This window comes from Falco rusticolus, chromosome 11, assembly GCF_015220075.1.
Source record: "Falco rusticolus isolate bFalRus1 chromosome 11, bFalRus1.pri, whole genome shotgun sequence".
NCBI classification, from domain to species: Eukaryota; Metazoa; Chordata; class Aves; order Falconiformes; family Falconidae; genus Falco; species Falco rusticolus.
This window is the reverse complement of record NC_051197.1, coordinates 35,228,253-35,254,844: the sequence shown is the minus strand read 5'-3', so window position 1 is coordinate 35,254,844 and position 26,592 is coordinate 35,228,253. Positions and strand designations below refer to the sequence as shown.

The 26,592-nt window shown below is 39.7% G+C and overlaps 1 protein-coding gene and 1 long non-coding RNA gene across 5 annotated transcripts in view; one reads left to right on the top strand and one right to left on the bottom strand.

Annotated features, from left to right (window-relative positions):
* The window catches only part of NR5A2 (nuclear receptor subfamily 5 group A member 2), a 96,485-nt gene that overhangs the window by 19,933 nt on the left and 49,960 nt on the right, over positions 1-26,592 (bottom strand). For all 4 annotated transcript variants that reach the window (XM_037404611.1, XM_037404613.1, XM_037404612.1 and 1 more), the window contains 2 exons: positions 23,862-23,981; positions 10,657-10,804 (listed from right to left, as the gene is read on the bottom strand). In XM_037404611.1, the coding sequence (XP_037260508.1) occupies positions 10,657-10,804; positions 23,862-23,981 (268 nt within the window). The remainder of the gene's footprint in view (positions 1-10,656; positions 10,805-23,861; positions 23,982-26,592) is intronic.
* LOC119155689 lies at positions 57-21,849 on the top strand. The gene is made up of 3 exons (XR_005106804.1): positions 57-7,283; positions 12,239-12,328; positions 18,176-21,849. It is a non-coding gene; the product is annotated as an uncharacterized LOC119155689 (long non-coding RNA).

The window sequence follows — 26,592 nt, the reverse complement described above, 5'->3', positions numbered from 1 at the left end:
GTCTTTGCTTTTGTTTCTCTATAAAGAAAGCAGAAAAAAGCAGAGAAATAGAAGAATAAGGCGAAAGAAAATCCACTTTGTCTTGCATGTGCTAAAATTCACTTCTAAAAATAGCCTCTCAAAGGGTGAATTTTCAAAATATTGGCACTGCTTTTGACCTTAATATGAAAATTCAGCAATGAGCTACTTTCATGTTAAGTAAATTATAAAGGAAAGGATCCAATTTTTCCAAAATCTATTAAAAATATTTTAAATCAGATACCTTTTAACAATGGTCTTTGTTATGGTGTCTGTAGACATTTCAAGCAATGTTGTTTCAATTTGGTTGTACCTTAGGCAGTATCTTTGATACTCTGGATTTCACCACTATTTACAAATCTAGATAACTGTTGTTACCATTTACCAGATAGGGTAGTTGAGATATTATTTAAGAACTTCAAAGCTCCATAGTCAGTAACGGAGTCAGAAGCAGAATTAGCGACAAGAGGGTTGATTTCTCTGTTGGGCAATGCTGGCTCCATGAAAGGAGAACATCCCTCATGAGATGATTCTGAAATGAGGTTTTGTCCATATTCATTGGCTTTACTTTCCCAGATGATTAAAGTAGAAAAGCGGAATAGCTCTTCTAGTGGCAGAATGGAGGAGGTGGAGGAGCCTGGCTGCTTTGCTTGAGACCCAGAGAAGAGCAAAAAGTTCCAGGAGCAGACTGCCTATGTAACTGTTCTCCTGGCCCTCATCATCGCTAATAAGAGATTTATCCCTAGTTCCCAAGGCAATGTGGGACACACAGCAGCGAGAGACTACATAAGATTGCTGACAACTGCTCATATTAGAAGTTATTAAATGTGAACTTGGCAGATGGGGAAAAGTTTTTAAGAACTGTGAAATTAGGAGACTCATGATAAATTTAAACTTCTTGCCTATAAAATTTACTTTCACTGATTTGGGGACAAGAAAGGACCCGTATAATCATCATAGTTACCTCCTTCAGCCTTCTGCTCAATGCAAGCCATAGATCTCCATCCAGCAGTTGGACAAGTCTGTAACTTTTGACTGAGCTGTATCATAATAATTTAAAGAAGCAGTCATCTTGATTTCAGATTTCAAGAAACAGAGCCTCCGTTATACCCAGAGATGAGGTCTTCCAAAAGACAGTGGCCTTCGCCTTTAAATTTGTCTATTTCTAATATAATTAATCCCAAACTGATACTACATAGCTAATCCTGCAGATGTATTCTCATTGACTTCCATGGGATGTGCACAGGAGCTGTTGTTTACTACATTAAACTTTTAGCAAATACCATGTTGCCTCACCTTATTACATCTCAATTACCACAGCATTTCCTCCTTTGGCCTTGGCAAACCGTGCTGCCAAGACACCCCTCCGAGCTCATTGCTTCCCCATCTTTTTGCATCTTCCCTTTTCCCTGCTACATCAGACATAAATTGTGTTCACTTTCAAGGTCTTGTAGCTGTTCCTTCCTTACCCATCATCAGTCATTCAGCACCACGAGGTCGCCTCCTGCCTCTGACTTGCCTGCAGTGCCGTGTCCATTTTCCACTCACCACCTTTGCAGACCAAGTACTTTTCTGCTTTCTCTGCTCTGCCTCTCGTGTTTAATATGCCAGACCTATTTATGTAACTTCTTCATATTTCCTCTCAAACCTTTTTGTTGTGACATTTGAGACAAGCCTGGGCTGCAGGTGTACTGGAATTGTGCCTGTCACCCTTGCACTGTCTGCCAGTCAGCACCTGTTCATCATCACCTATGTAGATTGTATACTGTAAAGGAGCATTTTAAAAAATCATCTGCCGTTAAGGATTCCTAATCATAAAATTAGTAAATGTTACTATTAATTAAGTTTGCCACAGCGAAAGGATTGTCCTAGCTAGATGTCTTATTCTAAATTCTCTGGTTTCATTCCGAGCCTATCTGAAGATGAGATGTTAATTTCAAAAAGTCTGTTCGAAATACTGTTAGTACAGCAAAAAATAATGAAGAATCCAAGGGGGCAAATATTTTGTCAGAAATTAGTATGTGGAAAAACATACTTAAATAAATCTTGGTTTTATCTATTAGTCAGCTGTCAGCTAATAATAAATTATATTCAGTCCCTCCCTTGTTATAAATACATATTGATTAGTTTTAAACTCTGAACTTCAGAATGAGTTATATCTGGTCATTGCTAAACTGCTCTCTTCACTAAGAAAAAAAATCCTCAACACCTATTATATTGCATTTAATTAAGACAAGCATCAGCTTTATGTACCATTATTTGCTTCTGCCAAGTCTCTATGGCATAAATATTGAGCAGTCACATCTCCTGAATACTAATTAATCCTTCCTGAATTCCAAATGATTACATAAAGTTTAGGAAATGTTTCTTTGCCAGTATTATCCTCCAATGCTTACTGTAGTTAGACATTAGGGTTGAGATATAAGCCTGGATTTGACAAGTGTGCAGGAAGTATTTTTCTAAATTTAAATGTAATGTGGGGAAGCCTGAAAGCCCTGGCTCAGTGCTAATTGTACAGAATCCTCAACTGCTCGCTATCTGGTGTTCACCAGGTGCAATCTTACAAGTACACTTGGTAAAAGAGTGACAAGAATATAAGAAAACTGCCAATGGATTTAATAAAACCACCCCACAATAACAGCCCAGTTATACATGTATATTATAAATAACATATTTGTTAAAAAAAATAACACCAAAAAACAGGGGCAAAAGTAGTTGTATATTTGCAAACTATCAAAAGTAAAAGTGGCTAGAGTGACCACTCTGAACACTGCATTAAACTCTAAGTGCCATTTGTCGCTTCGAGTAAGAAGTGGACACATTTGTGAAGCCCAGCCTGCCCCTGGACAAGTGCTCCGTTACTGGCCAGTGCTGGCTTGCCAAGGGAGGCTGGCGTGTGATACTCTTTGCTTCAAATTCATAGCACCTACTTCAGATCCCGGGACTGAAGGTGCTTTGTGAAGATGAAGTAGTGTTATCTGTGGGCTTCTTGGTATCCTGCCAGAGAACCACCAGGACCACTTCACAGGAAGGAGAATAGAGTCCCTGAAAACTACAAATGCTCACACCTACCCAACAAGAGCATGAGAATGGCTGTGCTGGCACTCTGGACCAGCTAGACCACTGTCCCATCTTTGACAGGAGCAGATGCCCTAGGGAATAGTGTAAGAAGAAGAAAAGCATGGAGCGATGCATCCCAGGAGCAGCCGCTCAGGCGCCAGCAGCTGAAGGTTAGCAACAGCCAGAAGCAGTGGGGTTTGTATTTCACAGCTTTCAATGGATTTTCCTTCTGTTAAGTTCTCCATGTGACTTTAATAACCACAAAAACTTTCAACATCCTCTACGTCTTGGAGCAAGGAGTGCCAGAGCTGGATAATATGCTGCGTTGAAGAATGAATTCTTGTGTTTTGAGCCAGTCACCTGCTAGTTTAATTAGTTTCATTCTGATACTAAAATATCAGAATAATGGGAGGAAGAAGCAGCTTTTTAGCTAATTCGTGTTTGTTAGTAAGTTCCCATGATTTGTGGACTGTGCTTTGAAAAGCTAGGGCAGTCTTATTAAATAGAGAGTGTAAAAGGCAGATCCATATTTGTTGAAAATATAATATGATTATTAAGAAGGCTGCAATAAAGATCTGCACGCCAAAATTTGCTAGGTTATACCTTTAGGTCTGTATTACACTTAGGTGTCTATAATCCTGCATGAATTGGTTCTTGGATAATTCTTGGGTCTTGTGTCCTGTTTTCCTTTTGGTCTGATAAAGTCCCCTGCCTCACTAATTCCTTCATTTCATACTTCTTTTAGTTTGTGTGCATTTAAGCATCATAAGTACTACAAAAATTTAATCAATATTCTTTGTTATATTGCTTCCAGCTAATGCTTATACGCTTATTTTCCTATCTGCATACATGATACCCCAAATTTAATCCTCAGCAAAAACTGTGGAAGTGAAAATATGTGCAGCCCCATTTTCCATCATTGTTTGATGCTGCTTTTTATCTTATCTTTTCTGCATATTTAGATTGCAAGATTACTGGAGCAGAGATTCGGCTAGTCTGTACATCTAATAGACCAATGATGTTACATAAAGTATATTAAAAAATGCGAGAGGTTTGGTTTGGGTTTTTTTTTGGCTCCAGAATGTTGCTTAACTGCATTGATGTGAGCTACTGGAGCCAGGTGGAACACAGCACAGGCAGGCTTTGTGCTGCTGCTCCTTGGGTGCACGTCTGCAGGAGACTCCTTCCAGCCCTCCAAGGCTAAAGTCTGCCTCAAAATTGCTTCATTTCAGCCTGATTTGTCTGCAAGAAGAACTTCACAGGCACGTTTCTTTTCCAAAAGTGCAAATGGTGGAGCTTAGTACTTCAAATACCTCCTCCCATCTCAGCTCTGACACTTCAAGGAGACTAAAAGCAGGGAAATATTAATTTGCTAATATTCTTCTTATTTAACAGAAAAAGGAGTGGAGTTTTGCAGTTCTGGATGCATTTCTGCTGAACCCTTAAGTAAGGTTCTGGTTTGTTTGAAAACAGGGTTTTTTTGCTTGGGTTTGTTGTTTAAGCAAGAGCCCACTGTTTGTCATCCACAGCGATTAAATGTTTACCGTTTCTACGGGACCCTCTTGTCTCGTGCTAAGTGAGATGTGAGATCAATAGCGGCTCTGCAATTATTTGCCCATTGATAAAGCCTTCATTTATTAAATGAAGTACATTTATCTGTGTCCTGACGACGATAAGGCAGCAGTACCAATCAGCTACTGCCCAATCTAGCATTTAGCTCCACAGGCAGACAAGTGCCTGGACATGGGTCAAGGGATGTCTAACTTTCTTCCTATTGGCATTTCACTTTACAAACTGCTCTGGTGGGAGACATCCTTGATGAATTCAGATAATAAAAACTAGTAGGACAGATGGGAAGTTTTGGTGAAGAGAAGATGGCTGATTTCAGGTTAAGTCTCCACTCTGTAAAGCTACCGGATGGTAAAATGAAGAGATCTGTTGCATCAGAAGATGATAGAGAATATCCCATGCAAGGTACTCATTTGGTTCTTTGAACATCGTTTAAATTTAGTCATTTAGCAAATTTATTTGCTGAAAAAATTATCTGAACTTTATGGTAGGAAGCAACTCATAGAAACAGTGAGGCAAATTTTGGCTCCACTAACAGCAATGTGATGTTCTCGTTGGCTTTAGTGAGGCCAAGGTTTCACCCCAGTGGAGCATGCCAATCTATATCAGTCCCAGAACTGGAGAATTCAACAGCATATGTCAGGCAGCAATTTGCTGCTGTTTGTATTTTCTTTTTTTTATTATTATTATTTATTTTATTTTATTTATTTTTAATTATGTTATATGACAAAAAAGGGAGTTTCCAAACTAATGTCAAATTTGGTACTGAAAATTGAAACAGGCGATAAACTGACACATTTGCTTTTTCTATTGCTGTGGTTTAACCCCAATCAGCAACTAAGCCAAAACCAGCACATCTATCTGTAGTGTATCTTCTTTCAAACCAGCAATTATTAAAGACAAAGAAATGGTTTGTATTTGTTTTTAGGCCTGGCCTATTTTTTGATTGTGCACTAGTTATATGCTATAGAAAAATTAGGTGTATTATTACTCTGGGATTAGGGTAAAGAAGTGGCATTATCCTCAATTTGGTTAGCTTTGGGAAAGCAAGATACTTTTATTCTCATTTAGTGGTAATTTTGATAAACAGTTGTACAATGAAGTGATCAGCATCTTTCTCAGATGTGTTCTTTCCATGTTTTGGACATGAGTTCATAAAGTAGTGTTAAAAGTAGGTTTAACACTCAGGTCTGTCAAAGATTTCTTTATTCTTTCCCATTATTGCCTGGCCACTGACTTTCCACCGTGTGATTACGGTTGCTGAATTGTCATGGCTCTGTCAGTTCTTTTTGCTTGAAAGAAACGTGTCAAATGCAACTAAGTAGCCAAGAAAATCCAGGTTGCCATATCTCTTCACCTGCTGATTTTTTTTAATCCATGTATCTTCAGACTGTGAAAAAAAATGGGCTGATAAAGCACAATTTGACTCAGGTATGGTATGTTGCTTACCTTCACTCCCTTAGCTGGAATTAAGGAAATAATACCTCTGTATGTGAAAACACAGGAATGACGCACCAAAAACCAGGTATGTTTTGGAGTTTACAAATAGGATGTCACCCTCAGCCAAAAAAAGGTTGGCAAGGGTAATTGCTATCAGAACTGGTGTCCTGGTTTACTTCAAAGCAAGCTAGTAGCTCAAGATAATTGGAATGGAGATTGATAACAAATTGGTATTTCTAGGCCACCTAAATAGAAAACTACTTTCAAATAAATCATACTGGTAGATGGGTTGCTCCTTTGCAATAAAATGCTTTGGCTTCAGCAGTCCAGCTCATCTTCAAATAAAACATTCAATCAGCATCTGGTGTATCATTTGCAGCAAAGACAGATGTTGGTACAGAATTCAGAGTTTTCCGTCAGAGATCATGTCAGGGAAGAAGGGACTAGAAGATGGCTTAGCAGTTATACCAGGCTACACAACCAAAACTGTGAAGGGCAGTTTTGGTCACAAGACCTGTTTCTATTTGCTTTACTGTGATCTCAGGTGTCAATTAGACTGGTTGATTTGTGTAATGCTGTTCTGGTGTGCAGCGAGAGAGGGAAGCAACGTGTTTGTTTATGTGTAGGGAGGAGGTACACAGTGATAAATTGCCACGGTGGACTGACTCCTGGGAAGGCTGTGATTCTTTAAGGGAACCCTGATGGACTAGTGTAGTAGATCTGTAGATTAAGAAAGTGGATCAGAGTAATGTGATGGAATTTATATTTTGTCCAAACGTCCTATGTCTTAACAGAGTAATTGCCTGACCACTGATGGTGCAGTGAAGCTGTGAAGGGAAGGGTCTCTGCTGGTGCTTTAATGTCCTTATGAATCAAGGCTTTTGTCCATCTAAAACACAGCTGAGTCTGTACTGTGCACGATATGGTAATCTCCAGAGTGATAGTGGTGATTCTGCTGATTCTCTTTGATTTGTTCTCTGACTTTTTAACCTGTGAGAGCACAAGAGCTGAAGGACTGATTCAGCTGAAGTGGTTATCTGCTGAGAACAACAGTTCAGGTGTGATGAAGTTGCTCCTCTCCAGACATTGGCAGTGACTGGGCTGAAGGATGGCATAAGGAACCACCAAGGGTAGACGGACAGTCACTGAAGTATGAAGATCCATGTACATGAAGGAAGACTTTTATGTACAGAGAGGTAAGAACTACCTAGCTGTAAAGATACTTGCTTTTTATAACTGGTGGAGGGAATTTAAAAGTTACATAACTCTACATATATCAATACTATGTAGAACTAAACTAAAGAGATGTCACACTTAAGAAACTAGTTAACAAATTATTCTGGCTTATTAAATAATTGCTGAGTCAACTGTACCATTATATACTTGGCAGTGTTGATCAGATGGGCCCAGCTGGACCAGACGGCCCGCTGGAGAAAGCTGGCTGGCTTACTGGAGTGGAGTCTTCCTGGCTGCAGAAAGAGTTGTGCACTGCTAGCCACAAAGGCTACAATAAATATGCATCTGCCTAAGCTTCAACAGCATCTTCTTTAATGCTACCATCAATCAAAAGCATTTTCCTGTATAAACCCTTTGGAACTTTTGATGAGTAGATAACAAACAATTACCTGTCTCATTTAAAATCTAGCAAGCAAAAGTGATATGACTTACTTGTGTTTTGAAAAGTTATTGTAAGTGCTTTGGGTTTTGAACATTATTTTATTGTTAGTTTACTAAGATAATCACTTCTGAAATGTTAGGAAAAAAGGCAGGAACAAAGTTCTTTGCCCTGAAGGAGATTGCCATCTTGTGAAGAGACAGACAATACGTTACTGCCATGAATACCAAACAGCTTTACAAGGCAGCCTCCTACCTGGGCGGTTATAAAAAACAAACAGCTTCTTCTTAATAAATTAATTCTGCGGATTATTGACTTTGTGTTGCCTTTGAGAGGCTTTATATTAGACATATATTTTTCAAGCAAGTACTATACTAAAGAACAATAAGATAAGGTTTTAGTTGTTTGGTTAACCCTGTGGGTGAAGATCCTCAGAAATGAAAAAAGGCTGGTATGTCTTGAGGCGCTTTTTATTCCATTAAACATTATGGGGTCAGATTTTCAATGAGAGTCAGCTAAGGTTTTTGAATTTTTTTTATTTTTATTAAGCGGTATATTTTTGGCATTAAGACCGATTTTCTGTTTAGACGCCTAAGAGATGTAGGTATGTGTCAAATGCACCTAGATACTTAGGTACAATAATTGCTCCCAGTTATTTATGTAGGATTTGATGCTTAGATAGTTTTGACAGCCCTGCTGAATGCCTGCCAGCGTTCTTAGGCACTTCAATGTCTTCAAAACCTGACTCACTTTTAGGTTGTGAGGTGTCTTATTAACTCCAGCCAGATGATTCATTCATACTTTTGGGCACAGACTTAAGTATTTAGCTGGAAAGGGTATCTGTGTTTTTCATTTCGGTTTTGTCATCATTCTCATTAAATATTTGCTTCAGTCCTGTGGGTCAAGTGGTAACACCTTTATATTTTATTCTTTGCAGAATAACGTCAGGCTTTGACTATTAGCAAATGGAATTATGTAGTATGCTAGCTAATGAACTAATTGGTTTCAAAGGTGTTGAACCTTTCTTAGCTACATCACTTTTATATGCAAGTGATGTGACTACAAGGCTCCTATTAGCAGTAGAATTACTCTTTTTGTAGTAGCATAAATGAGAAAAAAACTGGATAACCTGGCTTTATCCTAACTGGATAAAATTTGTAAGGTATTCCTGCCCAACTGCTTCAGAAGTTGGGCACGCTACCTGGCAGAATTATGAGAGCTAAAGATGTAAGAACAATTCCTAAATCAATGAAAAGTACTAGAAGAGCTGGTGAAACTCATCAAACAAAAAGGCCACCTAAATGTGAGAATTTTCCAAATGCACTTCACTTATTCAGCTAATTTAAAATATCACTGAACTGAGATGAAAACTCTAAGTATTTTATCAGGGGGAAGCTACAGGCTCTTTAGGCGTTTCTGTGCCACTGTCTAATGACTGAAAAACTCAGTTATTAGGAGTTAGGAAAACTGAATTCTTGTTATTCATCAGATTAATTCATAAAACAGAATTTCTGTAACAGATGGCTGGCTTTTCCTTCTCCAAATCTCGGACATGGAAAGCAACTAAGCTCTGAATACAAAATGTTAATAGTTACCAGGGAAATCCATCATCTCTTCCTAGGATTCAGAATGTACATACATCATAACAATCAATTCTATTAGCATAGTTCTAATTTTTAAAATAATTCTTTTTTTTTCTACATGTTCTGTGTCCTATACCTCTGAAGTATTGATCTTTTATGGTCCCTGTATTTAAAGAAAGCTTCACTGAAAATTTTCCAAAGCAGGTTCAAACTATAAACACCACATGGAGGGACATATTTAAGACAGTAATTGATGCTTTACAGTGTAACCAAACCTGTTGTTGCAATTGTATTATAACAATTCATTTGCAGAATTTAATACCTTTATGAAGTTTTTTTAAAAAAACTGAAAATTAAAGAAAAGCATTACTAAATGCCACCGCTGCTGGTATTTCTTTCATTGTTGTGCTTGGTTCAACCGTTCACTCTCTTTGTAGACAAAATGTCTTCTGAGTAAAATAGGAGTTTGGGCTATGGAGGTATGGCTGGCTCTGGACCTGATTTATATTTTTAACTCTCCCCTTTTAACTGTCTGAACAGAAATTCACTTGGCCAAAGTTTATTTAGACCAGCTTTATTAAGTCAACATACTGCAAACCTGAAACGGAGGACAGGCAGAAAATCTGTTCCTCTGGAGTCAATAGGAATCCATCTCCCTAAGCCCTTTTTCATTCCTGGCACTGGTGATTTTTCTTGACTGATTCATTGGAGGGCACTGGTTTAACTAATTTGTCTTGCATAGGTATCTTTCCCATTCTATGTCCTCTCCACTAGTACAAAACAATCTTCTCTTTAAAGGTTATTTCCTGGCCAGATCTGTCATAAAGCTATTATCATTAATTTGCACTTTAAGAGTTCCTTTCACTTTTTAAAAACTGTGAGATACATTCCTGATTTATGGGTTGTGATGTGACAGCCATCATATGCAAAGAAGATTGTTTATACTTACCACAGATGCCTTTGAAAAAGAGAGATATTTCAACCATATCCCCACTCCGTCTGCTTTACATAACTGTATTCAATATCACAGAAAAACATGGCAATCTGTACTTTCCACTGTTCTCCAGAATTTCTAATAGAATTTTATCCTTGTTCTGGAATATTCAGAAATCACATACAGAAACACAAAAAGCTCGTAATACTTATTAAATTCCATAGGTTTTAGGAGTAATTTCCATAGAAACTCACTTCTAATCCTAACACATAATTTTCCTGCAAGTGATATTTAAGAAATAATCTTACTGTGAATCTTATTAAATATATTTCGATATCATGTTTTTCAGGAAAAAAATAAGAAAAGCAAAATATTTTCAATGTTTTTAGGAAAAAAACCCAGTCCATTATTAAGTACGAAGAGTAGAGTGTACCTACCTAAACTAAACAGCACCAGGAATTTGAGACACACAAATTCTCGTAGATCAAACTGCAGGGAACGAAGCTTTGCTACTAGTTCTTGTGCATGGCTCATAAGATTGTTGAGGGTGGCTCCAGCTTGGGATGCTATTACAGAATAATCCACCTGTAAAACAGAATTGCATTTCTGTCTGGTTGTCACACCCACGGAATCCCTTTAGGATGTTTCAAGCAATTACATACAACCGGGATACTCCTGGATAAAAGAATCATTCTCAATTTAGTGATGTTATCAAGTCAAGATAATTTTATATATAAATCAGATTTAGTACAACGGTATGTATTGAAAATATTATTAAAAAACGTCACATCACTGTGAATGCTTGTTTGTCTGTACTAGCTTTTTGTAGAAGCTTTATATATGAGAAGAGCTTATGGTAGCTTATAGGCTTATGGTAGCTGTCCCCATATTGGTTCGTTTGATTCATTTGTGTCTCTTGTTTTCATTGTAATTGTATGATCTTGCAAAGCAAGACTGATGAAATGAGCTTCACACCTACACTGGGCGTATTAGTCCAGCAGGACATAACGTTATTAATGGGAAATGGTCCCGTGTCCGTAACTTGGCCAGAAACCTCTATTCAAGCCCAGAAATGTCGGTGTGTTCCCACAGGAAGCAGAGGTATTGTGTGGGCGGTTTCTGTTCTCCTTAGCTACACAAAATCCTGGTATTTGTTGGAGCTGGTTCCAACAGACTTGTCCTGGCGAGTTGTCCCTGCTAGCAAAGGCAGAGGGGCAGGTGTGTGACACGGGCCAGCTGCACATTGTTCCCAGCAGAGCCACACCAAGCTGCTTTCCCTGGGGCACAGAGAGAAGTGGGACGGCACCGGGGGGCTGCTGCCCTGGTCTTGCTGCCCGTCTGCTCTCGGGGCAGGCTGACCTGTCTTATGAGATTTCCAAAGTGACACCTGTATATCGAGATCCAACAGGCAGCTGATATTAACACACCCTGTTATAAAAGGTGATATTCACAAGTAAAGTATACCCAAAGCCTGTTATAGCTGACACATCCCTGGGCGATCCTTGGATCTCGGGCAACCCCCCTACTGCTTGCACTCTGCAACCATTCTGGCTAAGCCCAGTCCCACCATGGGGATGTTCCCATGCACGCGGCCGAACCAGCCCCTGCCACTCTGAAGATGTGCACGCTTTGTCACGGGATGGTGACCAGCGGAGAAGTGCTCAGGTACCGCAGCCTGCGGGAACGCCGCCGCATGAAGGCAAAGCAGAGGGGCCAGGACGAGTCCACTCTGAGACAGGCTGGCAGCTCCCAGACCGGGCAGCTCCAGCTGGTGTATCAGGAGCTGGTGATCTGAGCAACTGCTTCAACTGAAACGCCTTCAGCTCAGCCCTGTTTACACCAGGGTTAGATATTCCCCTCCGGTGCCACCGTCCCGCAGAAATGGCCAGGTGTGTTGCTTGCTCCTGCCATGAACCACTCCTGGCCAACTGGCCAAGACCTCACCAGGTTATTGATACATTTTCAAAATGCCTTTTCCTGCCTGGCTGCTCTAATATTACCAACAGCTTTCTTTTTTAGGAGCCTCCACAGCAACAGGGAAATTTGCTGACCACACCATGTAGGCATACGTAAGCCAAGTCTGGCTCTAAACTAAGACCAAGCACAATGGTAAGTACACACTTTGGGTTAATGATTTGTCTAAAGGTATTGGTGCTCTAATCCCACCTTTAAGGTCCCCCATAATAAAGTAGTGAATAAAGAATGGCCAGGTATCACCAGAGGAAATGGGCCAATACTGCAAAAATTTGTTTTTCTAGGCACTGATCCCTTAAAATCTCTTTAAAAAAAAATAATATGTTGAGGCATGTATTTTGAAGGATGTTTTTTTTATTTTAAAACTACTGAATTGATTTTGCTTGAGTATGAAGAGCAGTAAAGCAAGAAAAAAAACTGAAAGACTTTAAATCTGACAAAATTTTCGCCAGACAAGGTAGAGAGATGATTGAAAGGAACTAAAAATAACTTTTCCCGGTGATGACCTTAATATAATCAATAGGTTACTGACTTTTAATACAACATTTTATTTATATATACTCTTAGTGGTTCCAAGGCATTGACTGAAGGAAACTGTACAAGAAAAATGAAGTTACAGTTTTTGTATGGATATTAAGAATAACACTGCTCCAAGTCTGCAAAGTATTTAAAGCTGTGGTTATGTTTCAGTTAAGTAAATGGATTATGGTTAAGTATCCTGTGAGGTAGGTTTCACTGCTTGCTTTTACACCTGGGAAAACTGAAGTAGTAGCCTTAAATTGCTTACTCAGGGCCAAAGAAATTGGTGACAAAACTAGCATCTGGTCTTTGGAAATCCCAGCCAAACCATCTTTCATAAACTACTTTCTAGTTCATCTGTTATTTCTCTCTCTTTGTATACATACTCATACATATTTCTTTATATATAAGTATATATACTTATACAAATAGTAAGAAAAAAATATAAGTAACATACCTCAAATACTTTTTACTTAAAGAGCAGTTTAATATAGTGACAGGATTCAACTACTTCATATTGAGAAACTGGTCACATATAAATAACAAGTTTCACATCTTAATTTCCCTTTTGTAATTGTTAAGGGGGGGAGCTCAAAATCCCTCACTGAGGTTCCAGTTTGTGGGGGAAATATGCTATTCACTTCATAATAAGAAGTTAAGATGTCTGAATGTCAAGAATATCAGTGCAGTGGCCTTAGCGCAGTGATTATGCCATAATGGAAAAACCCAGTAGATGCCTGGATCTCCCACCATCCCTCTACTGGAGAGCTCTCAGGCAACCTGCTACTCTTTCAGGTGCATTTAATATTTGCAGCACCAGCAAATTTGTCTGGGAGGCAAGTCCTCATCTGCCACTCACCAAGAGCAGGCTGTATTAAATTTTTATATTTATTGACATTTCATTACCATAATTGACTGCAGTTGGTTCTCTAGTAGAAGGCACAGGGCTGCGTCTTAAGCAGGAGAATTAGTCCCTTGAGTAGGATTTGCAATTAAAAACAACACAGAATGGATTTTTTTTTTATTGTGTAAATATGATGAGTTGAATTTTCAGCTTTAACTAGAGAATACTGGGTGTGCAGAAGGCTTTTTTAAAGAGTGAGCAAAATTATGAGTCAGTGGAAAGACGACCCCCAAAGGTGTCAATCAGTTTATACAAAATCAACTGTGCATGAAAAAGCCTCAGTTAATGTCTATTCTGAAAACGTGGTCACATTAAAGAGTATGCTGTCTTGCTTGCTTGGTCCTGTATGCAGAAATTCATACTAAAAGATGTATTAATTATTTTCTTTCCAATTCATAATTAAAAATGTGTTTAAAAGGAAAAGTTTAAAACAGCCTGGATCTTGAGCAAAATGTTTAATTGCATACTGAAGTCGTAGCATTTACTTTATATTGCACCATTAATTTCCTTGGGTAAAATCAAATCCACAACTGAAATAAATTATTCTTGCTTCCCAATTAATAGTATATCATTCCACAGTTGACTTTGATGTTGAAGGTGGTATGTCGACTGGCATTGTTGAAAACAGAAGCTTTGGTAAAGCTTTCACATAACCTCATTTGGAAGTGAAATGACAGGTGTGAAGTTATGGCTGCAGACAAATGGAAGTGTGAATTCCTCGTGTACCTGTACACAGTGCCATCTTACATCATGAATACAGTAGTGATGAAGAAGTAATGACAGAGGCTTAATTGGATTAGCTCGATGCAAAAGCAATGCAGACAGAACGGCTTATAACTTACGCTGCTGCCTGCTCTTGCCACTCTGGTGCTTAAACTGGGCACGTTTAAGGTTAGTGTGGGCATTGCTATGTATGCTATACTTCAGGCTGTGCTGTGGTAGACCATTAGCTAACTGAAGTGCCTAAATCTAAAATTAGGTACTCAAAACTTCTGTTCTGCTGCCACCTAACTCAGTGCCTCAGGTCCTCACAGTTCCACCTTCCACCAGCCCTTTGGGTGCCAAACTGCCTCTGGGCATGGCCAGGACTGCCCAAGTCCTGTCAGTGGTAAATAACTGTGTGTCCAGCTCATGATATAGATCTTCTTGCATTTATGTACTACGTGGCTCTCATCTACCTAAGGCAGCAAAAATGCCAAAGGCAGGAGTTCTTCAGCAGCCGTACTTCAGGCATGGGAAATCCAGGGTCGGATCTCCAGCCTAAAGTAAATAAGGCAGCTGGAGTATCTTTCTGAAAGCGAGAGATACCAAGTTTCTTGAGGTAAACCTGGCACATCTTTGTGGATATCTTCTGATCATGAGTATTGGGCAGAAAGAGGGGAACGTCTGGCTTAGTTTGGAGAAGAAGGATTTGCTTGGTGCTTAGCTCTAGGAGGGAGCTTCCAGCTGGGAATCCCAAGTAGAAGAATGTGCCTAAGTCCTTTGGACGAGCAGCATTTGTGTCATACCTCTCTCCTCAGCATTTCTCAAGGCAAACTCTTACAGTTACGACCTAGCTTGCTGCTGGCCTTCCCTGCTCCCTGTGTTGCAGAGGTAAGGGCTCGGCAGGTGATGCTGCAGGCTCTGCCAGAGGGCAGGGCAGCACAGAGGCACTAGCAGCAAAGGAGAAGAAATAAAAAAGATGATAGTATTAGTAACAGGGTCGTAACTTAAATTGGGCTGCAGAAAGACATAGCAATACTGTGTATTGTTTCTAAATCCTTTTCTTGATACAGTTGAGAATGACTTACAGGTCCAAATCCCTTCACTGTCAATGAAAGCAAGCTAGGCCAGCACTGCTTGTTAACGAAAATACTACTTTATAACAACACAACATAACTAAGTACTTGGAGTTCAGCAGCATTTACATATTCAGCTATCAAGTAGTTTCTCAACTGATAAACAGAATGGTAAGAGAGATGGAAGTGACTAATTCTGCGGATTTTTTTCTCACATGAAGGTCTCATTTAACATAGCGAGATATTCAAGGCAGAACAAAAGACAAAGGTTTTTTACAACATGGAACTATACCCTGGGCTAAACAAACGCTGAGGCTGAAGGCCAGAAACTCAGGGAGTACTTGTGCCTTTTTGTTTTGCAAATGATTTATCATGGTAATGAATGACTCTTGAAGCCAAATCCCTGGTTTAACTGGGCTCAAACAGAAACTTTCTGGTGTAGTCAGGTGGTGGCCTCTGGTATCAAACTCCTCTCTATACCCACAAAACGGAGCCTAACATTTAATGGTGGAATCAGGTTCCTTCCTTCTGAAATTAAATTGTTTGATTTCCAGGATATGATAGTGGGGTCATATGGCGTGTGGGAATGTGGTGTGGAACTGTATCCTCCCTTTTCAATGCTTCAGCAAGCTTGAAACAGTCTCCAGAATATAAGGTCGGAGTGATTTTCCTTGTTGATGGCTGTTAGCAGGTACTGGCCGTCACTGAATGCCATTCCTTTCAGCCAGAACAGGAATTGTGCAATAATAAAGCCCCTGCTGCGGCTGTATATGGTACCTGTGTAATGGACAAGTATTCTAGCAGACTAAGGTAGTTCAAGTTAGTGAAAAACTGATGTCATATTTCATGTAGTGAAGTAGATCACTGTGTTTGGGGCACAAAGGCAAGGGGCCCAGTGGGTGCCACGGTGCAGCAAAGGGACCGTCCCTCTCCTCGGTGCGACCCTGGACAGCACCGCCAGCTGCTGCTGCCGGGGGGGGGCTGCTCCCCCCCATCCCGCCCTGGCACGAACTGCACTGAAAGCCTGGGGATGGCGCGCAATGGGCTGCCCGGGGTCTGGGAGTCCTGATCCCGCTGAGAGCCTGCGAGTTGGCTCTAGTGTATGGGTGTGCGGGTAGATGAGTCTTTTTCTTAGAAGGATGCGTTCAGCACAGTATATAGCAAACAAGTTAACTTAGTATCACAACCATAATTACTCTTCCACCGTTTCCTGACATACATATTTCAGCGGCAGCTACAGTAGTTATAAAACTAATTTTTAACTTCTCATATAATTAGTATTTCCATTAAAAACATTTAAAGCAGCATCTGTGTTACATTTCTAAGCAAATGAATGTGGAAAAACGATTTGAAGAGGTGCCTATGTACAAAAATTGAGGAGGACTCAGCACAGACAAAACCAGCAGTTATGCTTATATTGGGTTTGGGTATGCTAATTAAAATTGTGATGACTTACACAGCGTAAGATGCTTGTCGTTTTAACAGGATACACAATAATAGAAGATAATTAATTAAGTTGCCAGTGGACCTTTCCCCTAGGATTATGTTATTGTGCTTGCTAATTAGCTATAATATGTAAATAGTAGCACTCCAAAGTACTGCATTTACTTTGTTTAACTTAGTTTCAGAAAAATTAGTACATCAAGAATGGAAAAAGTCTATGCCCTATAGTTAATCATATATAGATTCATTTATATTGGATATAGTTAGGTTATAAACCATATAACAATAAAAGTATTTTTAAGCTTCATGCACATAGCTATTTTAATTAGTAGCATTAAATTTTCCACTCTAGTAATGGTGACTATTAGGCTCTTCAAATTATGAGTATGAAGACTTTAAAGTAATATGCAGAATGTAGCTAACCTAGAGTACAATAGGATCCATTTATTGGATTGAATATCTATAAACTTCATCGGAAGACAGACCATCACTGGAAATTTTTCGTGAAAGTTTAGGTAACAACACAAGGGCTGTGCTAACTCAGACTTTCGTCAGGAGCTTTTAACCATTTAAGTTCATTTCCCCTTATTACGCTCTTATCTTACTCAAATTTCTACTCTACTATTTTAAATTCTTTCCCAATGGAAGACTGGATGTGCTCACTTTGAATCCTGTCAGCATCACTACTCCAATAGGCAGCTGGGCAGACTGGGGTAGTGCTTTCTTCTTTGAGCTGTGTCTCTGAACAACTTCTCTCATGTTGGGCAGGCTTAAAATCAAATATGGGACTTTACATGAGTTTATATAGAGAAATTGGTTTGCTAGTATGGGACTTGTACGGAGGATCAGCAGCCTTGAAGAAACTCTGCCAGACACCAGGCAAATAGCTTTCGTTCTCTTTACAGGAGCAATGTGTACAGAATACAAAAGAAATGTGTTTCCTATGAACACAACAGAGTTAGTATGTGGGAAGCGGAACACTTCTGGCATGCAAGGATTAGTGTTGGGTGCCGTCTCCATGACTTTTTACTGCAACTTGTATTTTAGACTTAAAACCATAGTGCTATGATGGTTTCATGGCAATATAGCAAAGCAAATGTAAATTGGGATCAGTTTGTTCACAGGTGTGTCCATAGCTACTTGGAAGGCTCAAACTGTTTAATGAGTATTTGGACAAACCTGAACTGGGCATTTCATGATTATAACTGAATTTTGATGTGTTTTACCTAGGTTAACAGAGAACATCTAGTTCAGCCTGAAAAAGCAGCTAGCAGAGTATCTGCTTAAGGCATGAGGCACTTTTAACAACTAGCACAACCTTGTTTTCTTTTCCTTTAGGCAGAAACCACTGGAGTGAGGGACTGTGCAAGCCTGGCTACAAGAGAAACAAACTACTACACTGAACAGCAAAATAATGAATGCTTGACCTCACTTGTATCCACCTCGAATCAAATTCTGTGTGTGTTTGCCTCTGTAAGGACTTCTAGATTTGGCCCTCAAATGCCAATACCTTTTTTCTACCAGCTACAGCTATGAAGCCTCACTGACTGCAATCACAAATCTAAGGGGGGAAAAAAAAGTATATATATAAAGACTGTTTTCCAAGAACATAAGAAGTAACAGCATTCCATTAGATATCCATTAACTTTCTATATCTATGACTAGTGTATGTATTTTTAGCCATTTCTTAGGATGAACAAAAAAGCCTGTTTTGTTATGTGCTTTTTTCTGCCAGCTCTTTTATCTTGTCCTTCAGAGACACTCCTTCCTCTAACACTCTTGTAACGTTTTGTACAACAGTGATCTGCAACGGTGATCTTTCTTTGTGATACAGCCATCTGTAGCCCATAGTTCGGAAGTTCAGCTGCATCTTGAGAATCTTTCCAGTGGCAAGGTGATTTTTCCTTGAACTTGCAGGTCTGTTCCCTAGACAAATAGAGTCTCCAAAGGCCTCAGCACATACAGCTACATTGGGACAGTAGAAGCCTTCTTTGCAAGTGGGTAAGTCTAACAGAGATAACATTACCACAGAAAATTCCCCACACCACACATCACCACCTTTCAATAAGGTACCTACAAAGTATCCCATCTAGGGAGAGGTTCGACCCACGAAATTCTGATCTAAATTGTAGCTCAATTTTGATTTGCTTCAAAACACAACACTGTTAAGATCTTGGTTATGTCTCATGCTCTTCTCTGGTGCTATACTTTAGAATACAAATCCAGATGGAAAGATGTACTTGTGTGATGACTTCAACAAAATCAGTAGTTTCAACAACCTCAAAAAAAGGAATCTGAGATTTAGGCACATTTTTGGACCACCTTTTTAACCTGAAAGGCTTTGACCAAACTCAGCAGAGGGAGGATTTGGCAAGGAAGTACGAACAAAATGAGCAGCTTATGTCTGGGCAGCAGAGGCTACAATTCATGTGTTGCGTGTTGACTGCAGCATGAAAATGCATGAACAATGATATTCTGTATAGAGCTTTAGTATCTACCATGTGTGTGCTGGATCGTGGAAGGTAGCAATGTATAGCTGGTGTAGAAGATAGAAAAGGGAAGTGCTCCGGTTCGAGGAATTGAAGTTCTATAATTAGAAATGGTCTGTTAAAATTACATGCCACATGGCAAGCCTATGAAACTTGGCATGTGGAGAGCATATTGGCAATGATTTGCAATTAACCACCACATTGCAAATCACTCCTTAGCTATTTTCTATTATGAAATTTGGAGAGTTGTAAAATGTATTTGTGCTACTTTTTTTCCTTTTGAAATGGTAATTGCTACTGCTGAGGGGCAGTACTTAGTGCAGAAAATGAAGTACGCAGCATAGGGAGGAACTTGTTTCTGAGGAACTGCTGAGGAATTGTAATGATCTGAAAAAAGTGCTTTCTTGAAACACATACACACAGAAGAGCTTCATTTATGAAATCCCAACCAAATAAATAACAAAATAAAATAAAACACAGTCTTTTTTTTCTGCAAGGGCCAATGCTTACAAGTTTGTTGCTGACTGCACCTTTTCCCCATCAAAGTGGGAACAGTAGATTGACACTGGGTAAAACTCATAAGCCAATGGCTTGAGGGAAATGCAGATGTATGGAAATGTGAGAGGAATGCCCTAAGGTAATGGGGTTTGAGCCAATGCGTTTGAAAATTATTGAGTGTGCTTCTAACTACTAGCCCATTTTAGATACCTAGTATGAAACTGACAGTGGTATGGCCCTGGGGAGCTGGATGAAGTTTGACTTTTGCATCTGAGGAACAGAGGCTGTGCAGCCTAAGTGGAGGAAGCAGGTGTGTTCTAATTAAGTGGTGATAATTTCCCCCCAACAGTTTCCCCCTTGATTGTGATCGTAAAAGGACTGTTTGTGTGTAGCTTTTGTGAAGGGATATATTAAAGAAAGCAAGGAGTGAGGCTTCTGAGGTCTTAAATTTGCTAACTTGTGACAATAATCATGATCTCTCAGGTAATAAAGTAGGCTGTCTAGCTCAGGTCTGCAGTTTAAAGTTAGTATCTTTGAAAACCAGACAACTGACTGTAATTTTGCTCATAGTGCTTTGCTGGTAGCAGTAAATAAAAACATCAGAAGTGTCAGAGGGCTTTCCACGTTAATTAATCAATTAATTATTATGAGATGGTGGCAGTTATTTTCCTGTCTCTACTGGAGGAACTGAAAGGATCAGAGCAGCAGCCAGGAGGTATGCAGCACTTCGTGCAATAGCAAAACCTCATCATGTCTGGGTCTAGAAGTGTGGCTTTCCAGAATTATTTTACACTTAATACAGAGGAGACAGACATGGTCGTAACTGTCCTTTCATAAATACATTTGAACTGGTGTTGTGTCTTAGAATGACAACAGACGGAGTGGATGCTGCCAGGGTGGTCCATCCTGACACTTGGGATAAGAAACAGTTGTACTGGATCAGCTTGACTGAACAAGTAACTCACGGCTGAGCTGGAATGCTGAAAGGCAGGGGACAGCAGCCGAAGCCGGAATGGCTCAGGACAAGTCACTTAGAAGCACTGTCCAGGCACGCCGGGATGGTGTTAAAAAAGCCAGTGTTCAGCTGGAGCTGAGACTCGCAAGGGATGTCAAATTGTAGTTAGGGGATGAACAAGGAACCCGTGAGACTTGCTGTGATCAGCGAGTGATTTAGTGGCAGCAAACACAGATCAGACAAGGCACTCAGTGCCGCCTCGGCCTCAGCCTTTACCAGCAAGGTCTCCAGGGTCTGTGCTTTGCAGTAGGACTCAAGAAGAGTGACCAGCATCGGGTCTAAGTTGGAAAAAAGAGAGATTTAGAGCAGAGTGAAGAAAAAATGTTCTCCCCCTGAAGATGGTTAGGCAGTGGGCACGGCTGCACAGGGAAGTTTTGCATTTGCCAACCCTGGGGGTTTTCTAAGTCCTGAGAAACCTGGTTTGAGCAGGGAGTTGAACTAGATACTCCTTAAAATCCCTTCCAGCCTGGATTATTCTGTGATTTTAAGATTTGTGGCTCTGGCAATTCTAAGGATTTTAAACCTTCTGCTTAGCTCACCCAGCGTTGTCCCTCTAAATAAAAGAGGTTCTTCAATGAATGATTTTCACCCATGAAAATAATTTAAATAGATATGTTTAAAAGTAAATACTTTTGAAGGACAAATGGCATACAAGTAGCATACTGGCATAGCAATTGCGTGTCTGCGATACCTGAACAACCAACGGGCTTTCTGTGAGCACGCGTGCCATGCAGCCCAGCGAGAGCAGGTGCTGCCAGCGCAGCTGTGCCTGCTCCTGTAAGCAGTCTGGCTTTCAGTGTAGGATGGCTGTGCCTAGAGCTGAACGAGATCAGGACAATAGAGTGGCATTATGTGCAGATTTCAGACTCGTTCCAGTTTCAAAAACAGCAGTCGGAGACTGCGTATTTACTGCTGGTCTGGTGACTCCCTGTTTCTCAAGGAGAATCTGTGGTGCATCCATGGGAGTATGCTCTCCAGTCATTAGCAAGCATGCAATGGGAAGGAGTCTATCCATAAGGAACGGGACTGACTGTAGTGTTCTTGTTTGCTCTTCCCGTACTATGGCTCCTTGCTCTCCAAGCAGCCTAAGTGTGAAGAGGAAAGTACAGAAGATGATGGGGGACACTGGGGGTGCTTGCATCGATTTCAAAAAGACAAACTTTGGAATATAGAAGTGAAATTGGGTTGAAAGGAGAACATATTAAACCCATTTGACAAACCTGGGGCAAAAATGGATGCAATCAGTCCAGTTTAGTCAGGTTTTAATTTGGTTGGAGACTATAATTCTGCCTGGAAAGATACAACTTCCAAAACTAGCTGATGATTTGCAAGCAGTACCTTTAATAACAATCCTGCTACCTGTTGTCCAACAGTGATGAAATGTTCTGCTTTGCCTTGAGATCATGTACAGGTGGGATTTTTTTGCAAGAAAGGATAAAAGTGGCTAACGAGGTAAGAATTATTACTGTGGAAAAATGGGGACAATGGCTAGAATTTAAGGGTATTTAGTTGTCTCTAATGATTTCAGGGGGACTTAGGCACTCAGTACCTTTAAAAACTAGCTAATCACATCACAAACAAGACACTAATTTACCAGTTCTCTCAGGAACAGAAACCTGTCAATATACTTATAGTTTTATAAACAAAGGAATAAGCAAGCACCTTGTGTGATAGATAAAATAATTGCCTGTACAATTGTCCATGTTTTGGAGAAGATGAAATGGAAAGGGGATCACTCATTTTCTCAATAGCACCAATATAAATCAAGAGTAATGAAACTAATTTTTGCCCATATAATTAGGGAGTACAACTTTATCTCAGATAGGTTAGTGATTTCCACAAAGGTACAGGAGTCAGTTCCATAGCTAGAATTTGAATTTGCCCACTCCTTTTCTTGGACAAGTTGGCCATTTCTCCCTTCAACTGTACACCCTTTAATCATAAATGCAAACAGCTATTTCTCCTTCTGATTCTTACAAACACTTGTTCTTAGTGTTAAGAAATGGCTACAATTTTAAAACTATAACTAAGGCTGTAAGCAGATCCCACAACATGCAGACATAAATGATGTATCTTAGAAAAATGAACCCTTTGCCATGTGTGTATAAATTGAGGCAGTTCAGTTTGAAGCTACTTAAATAGCAATGGGCCATTGTTTTCACTTTGAATCAGGAACACCATGTACAGGCACATTTTCTTCTCTTTGATACTGTCTTATTTTTTTCTTTCTTTCTTTCTGTTAAAACCAGAATAAGAATCTCAGGAATAAGGTTCTTATTTTACTGTCAAATTCTTTGTGCTTTGGGAAGTGTGAGGGAGACAAAACTTTCTATTTCCTTTGCGTTTTCTCACAGTTTTCCTGGTATTTGCCACATTGTTGCTCTTGCATTTTGGGACATCTATGCACCTGACACCTGAAGAAAATTAACCCTTGGAAAGCTGTGCAGAAACTGCAGGGTGTGTACCCTGAGACAGCTCCTGAGACAGTGCTTGCATTTATAAGCCTATGGACAGAATTATTTTCCTGGGATTAGATGTCTCAGCTGCCCAATTTTTCACACGTGCATACTTCTCTAAAAGCAAGATATTTCTGAGGTCGTAGCTGCAGGTTCTCTAGGTTTCTGACAAAGCTAGTGATTCTTTTGAGTAGACCACAATTCTGAAGGGAAAATAAGCTATAATTGTTCAGACATAAGGCATCAGGTTTGGGAGTGTTGTTGCTGTCAGAAACCATTTTAGCCCAAAGGAAATACAACTTCGGGAGAAACACTTCTCATCTGATATTTTTCAATCACTGAAGTGTACGAGTATATTTGAAAAGCAAAGTGCTTATGATTATATCTGCTTTTATAAGTTTAACCGTAATCAGCAGACTAGGAACAGAGTGCACATGTCATTTTATCTACATTATTTGTGGAGAATCTCTGAGAACACAGGAGTGCTTCTGACCTAGTTAAACTCCTGCTGTTTTGAAAATGATTACTAAAAAGCCATCAATACTTCTCTGAGCCCGCATACTCACTTGTTGCCCGGTAACCAGGAGGATGGAGCCTTCTTTCCCATGCACCACTTGCCGGTAAATGTGATCTAGAATTAAGAGTTCGCTCCAGCAGTTCTGAAGCAACTTCATTTGGTCATCAACCTGTAAAGCAAACATGAACGTTGGTGGCATCACTCTGGGAGTAAGTCTTACATCACACTGTGGAGGCACTCCTCCTTCAAGCATCTGGTTAACATGAGAGCAGAAATACTATCAAAACCTATTCACCTACAAATTTCCACTCAGCTGAATAAATAGGGCACTGTTGAAACTTTTAACCATAAAATGCACGCGATATTTACTACTGATTACATTCTAGGAAAGCAGAACTACAGCATTGTTATGCAAGGTAATAATAATAGTACATTTATGAGATGGTTATGGAAATGGGCTATTATTTTTACCCAAAACAAGAATAACAGAAATAATGCTAATGTGAACTTCCCCATACTCCCTGTCCTTGAACCTCAGCTTCCAGAAATAGTAAGGAATCTGCAGATTCGAAAGCATTTTTGCTGCAACAAGCCCAAGTTGGAGATCAGTCCCTTGCAAAGGGAAAAGTGAAGAGAGAGGTAAACACTCCCTCTAAGAATGGTTGTGGTACTATGAAAAAAGAAAACTTCTTCATAAATGGAAGCTGAGCAGCTTCAGATATCACTGATAGGGAAGGAAAGGGCTGTGCACAGGGCAATAGTGAGCAGTGAGACATATCAGTGACCGCATTTGGTAATAGAAGGAACATACTGGGCACTCAGCACAAGCAACCTGCATTAAGTTTTTATCCAGTGTCATCTGGCATGTACATATTATAGGACAACAAAGTGTATCACTAAACTGACTCCTATTGCTTTCAGTTTTCTTCCCTTTAAAGACTGAAAAATAATTAAGATTTTAATAGAAATGGGAGGAAAAAATCACAAATTAGTGGAAGGCAGACTGTGAATTTAAGTCATGGTAAACATCAGTATCCTCTGGACCTGTTCTTCGTGAGCTTATGAATTTCTTCCTAAAATCAAACAAAGTCTGTCTTCAGACATGGAAGAGTTAAAGAATGCATATATTAGCCTTGCTACAATTAAGTGTCTGGTGCAGATATGGTAATACCATGTATATAGTTATGCAGGTTCTTAGAGTCCTTTTAGATAGCAATTGCTGAACAGATTAAAAATGCTATAAATTAGAAAAAAATTAGCAAAGAGAATATTTAAAGTGGGGAAATGCCTAGAATTTCTGAGACATGGAACTGTTAAAGTTGTTTTTCAGATGTTTTAATTTCAATTGCTTTAGAACTAGATTTCATAGTGCACAGGAAACTGCACTATAAGGAGCAATCTTGCACGAGCTGAATTTGTTACTAATAGACTTTTGTAGTGTCACCTGTGAAAGTTACCTAGTATTGTCTCCCTCTTTCCAGTCACTTGCCATACAGCTCAGCCTTTAACATCTTAAACATCAAAGTCTCTGTTTGCAGCCTCCATTCATCTTAACTTCCCTTCTCCCCACTCACAGTCTTCTCCAAACTGTTCTTGTCCCGGTTTCTCCCCCTTAGGTATCTGTCTCAAATTATTCCCTCTTGCTGGACTGTGCAAGCAAGTGAAATCAGGAGAGAAAGGAGCAGATTAGCACAAAGCCAGTGGGGAGAAAAGGGCAGAAACCCCCCTGTGCAGCAGATCCCACTCTCCTGCACAGCCTGCACTAGGACCCTTGGTTCTTCCTTTTGCCTGCTCCATGGCTGCAGCAGGTATCTGTGCTGGAAAACTGCACAAATCAATTCCCTCCACTGCTGCTTTACCTAGAAGATATATGATTTTCATGGGGTTTTAGTTTGGTTTTTTTACGTATCCACCTTTGCTCTTTAAAAAAAAACCAACAACCCCCCCCCCCCCCAAAACCCCCAACAAGTCAAGGAAAACTATATCCAAATATCTGTGCCAAAATAATACCTTAAGGTTGCAAAACCAAGCACTGCAGAATTAGTTAATGCTTGTATTAAGATTGGCTGTCCTATTATTATTTTATCTTCAATATGCATTTGTGTTATAAAGATTTTAATGCATAGACACAAAAGGGCAGAATTAGGATTGTGCAAACACTCTCAGTTCTGATATTTCAAATATTTTGCATTCAGTATTCATTGGCTTTCCAGTATTAAGAATAACTTTTTATCACAGTTGCTGTTCTGTCTACAGTCACAGTTAATACATGTATGCTCAGATGACTCCTAGAAGCTACATATCCATTGGCAATAGAGATGGAGGAAAGAAAGAGGTGTGGATTCTGTAGATGGATATATTACTAAGTCAAAGTAAAGCTAGTGCTATCACAAACTCAGCCTTGCTCCATCCCTGTGCTGTCTGTGCCCATGATAATTCATTTCTGTTCAGATCACAGGGCAAGGCTGATTCTGTATTAAAGATCTCTTCCTCTGCCCACAACATGTATTTGACTACAAAACCTCTCAACCAAGTGACTTGTTAGCTTAAGAGAAGACAGTAAATTACCACATTGATACACTCCCCACCAAAACTTGTGGCAGGTTTAAAATAAGGCACTATCTGAAGAAGATGCTTGACATTTACAGATTCTGGTACTCTTGCTTTTCACATGAAACCATTTTGTGACCGTTTTCTCCTCCGTACAACAAGGTGTTACAGAAATCAAGTAAATCATGCTAACATGATAATTTCATCCAAAATTAGCATTTCACACAAAG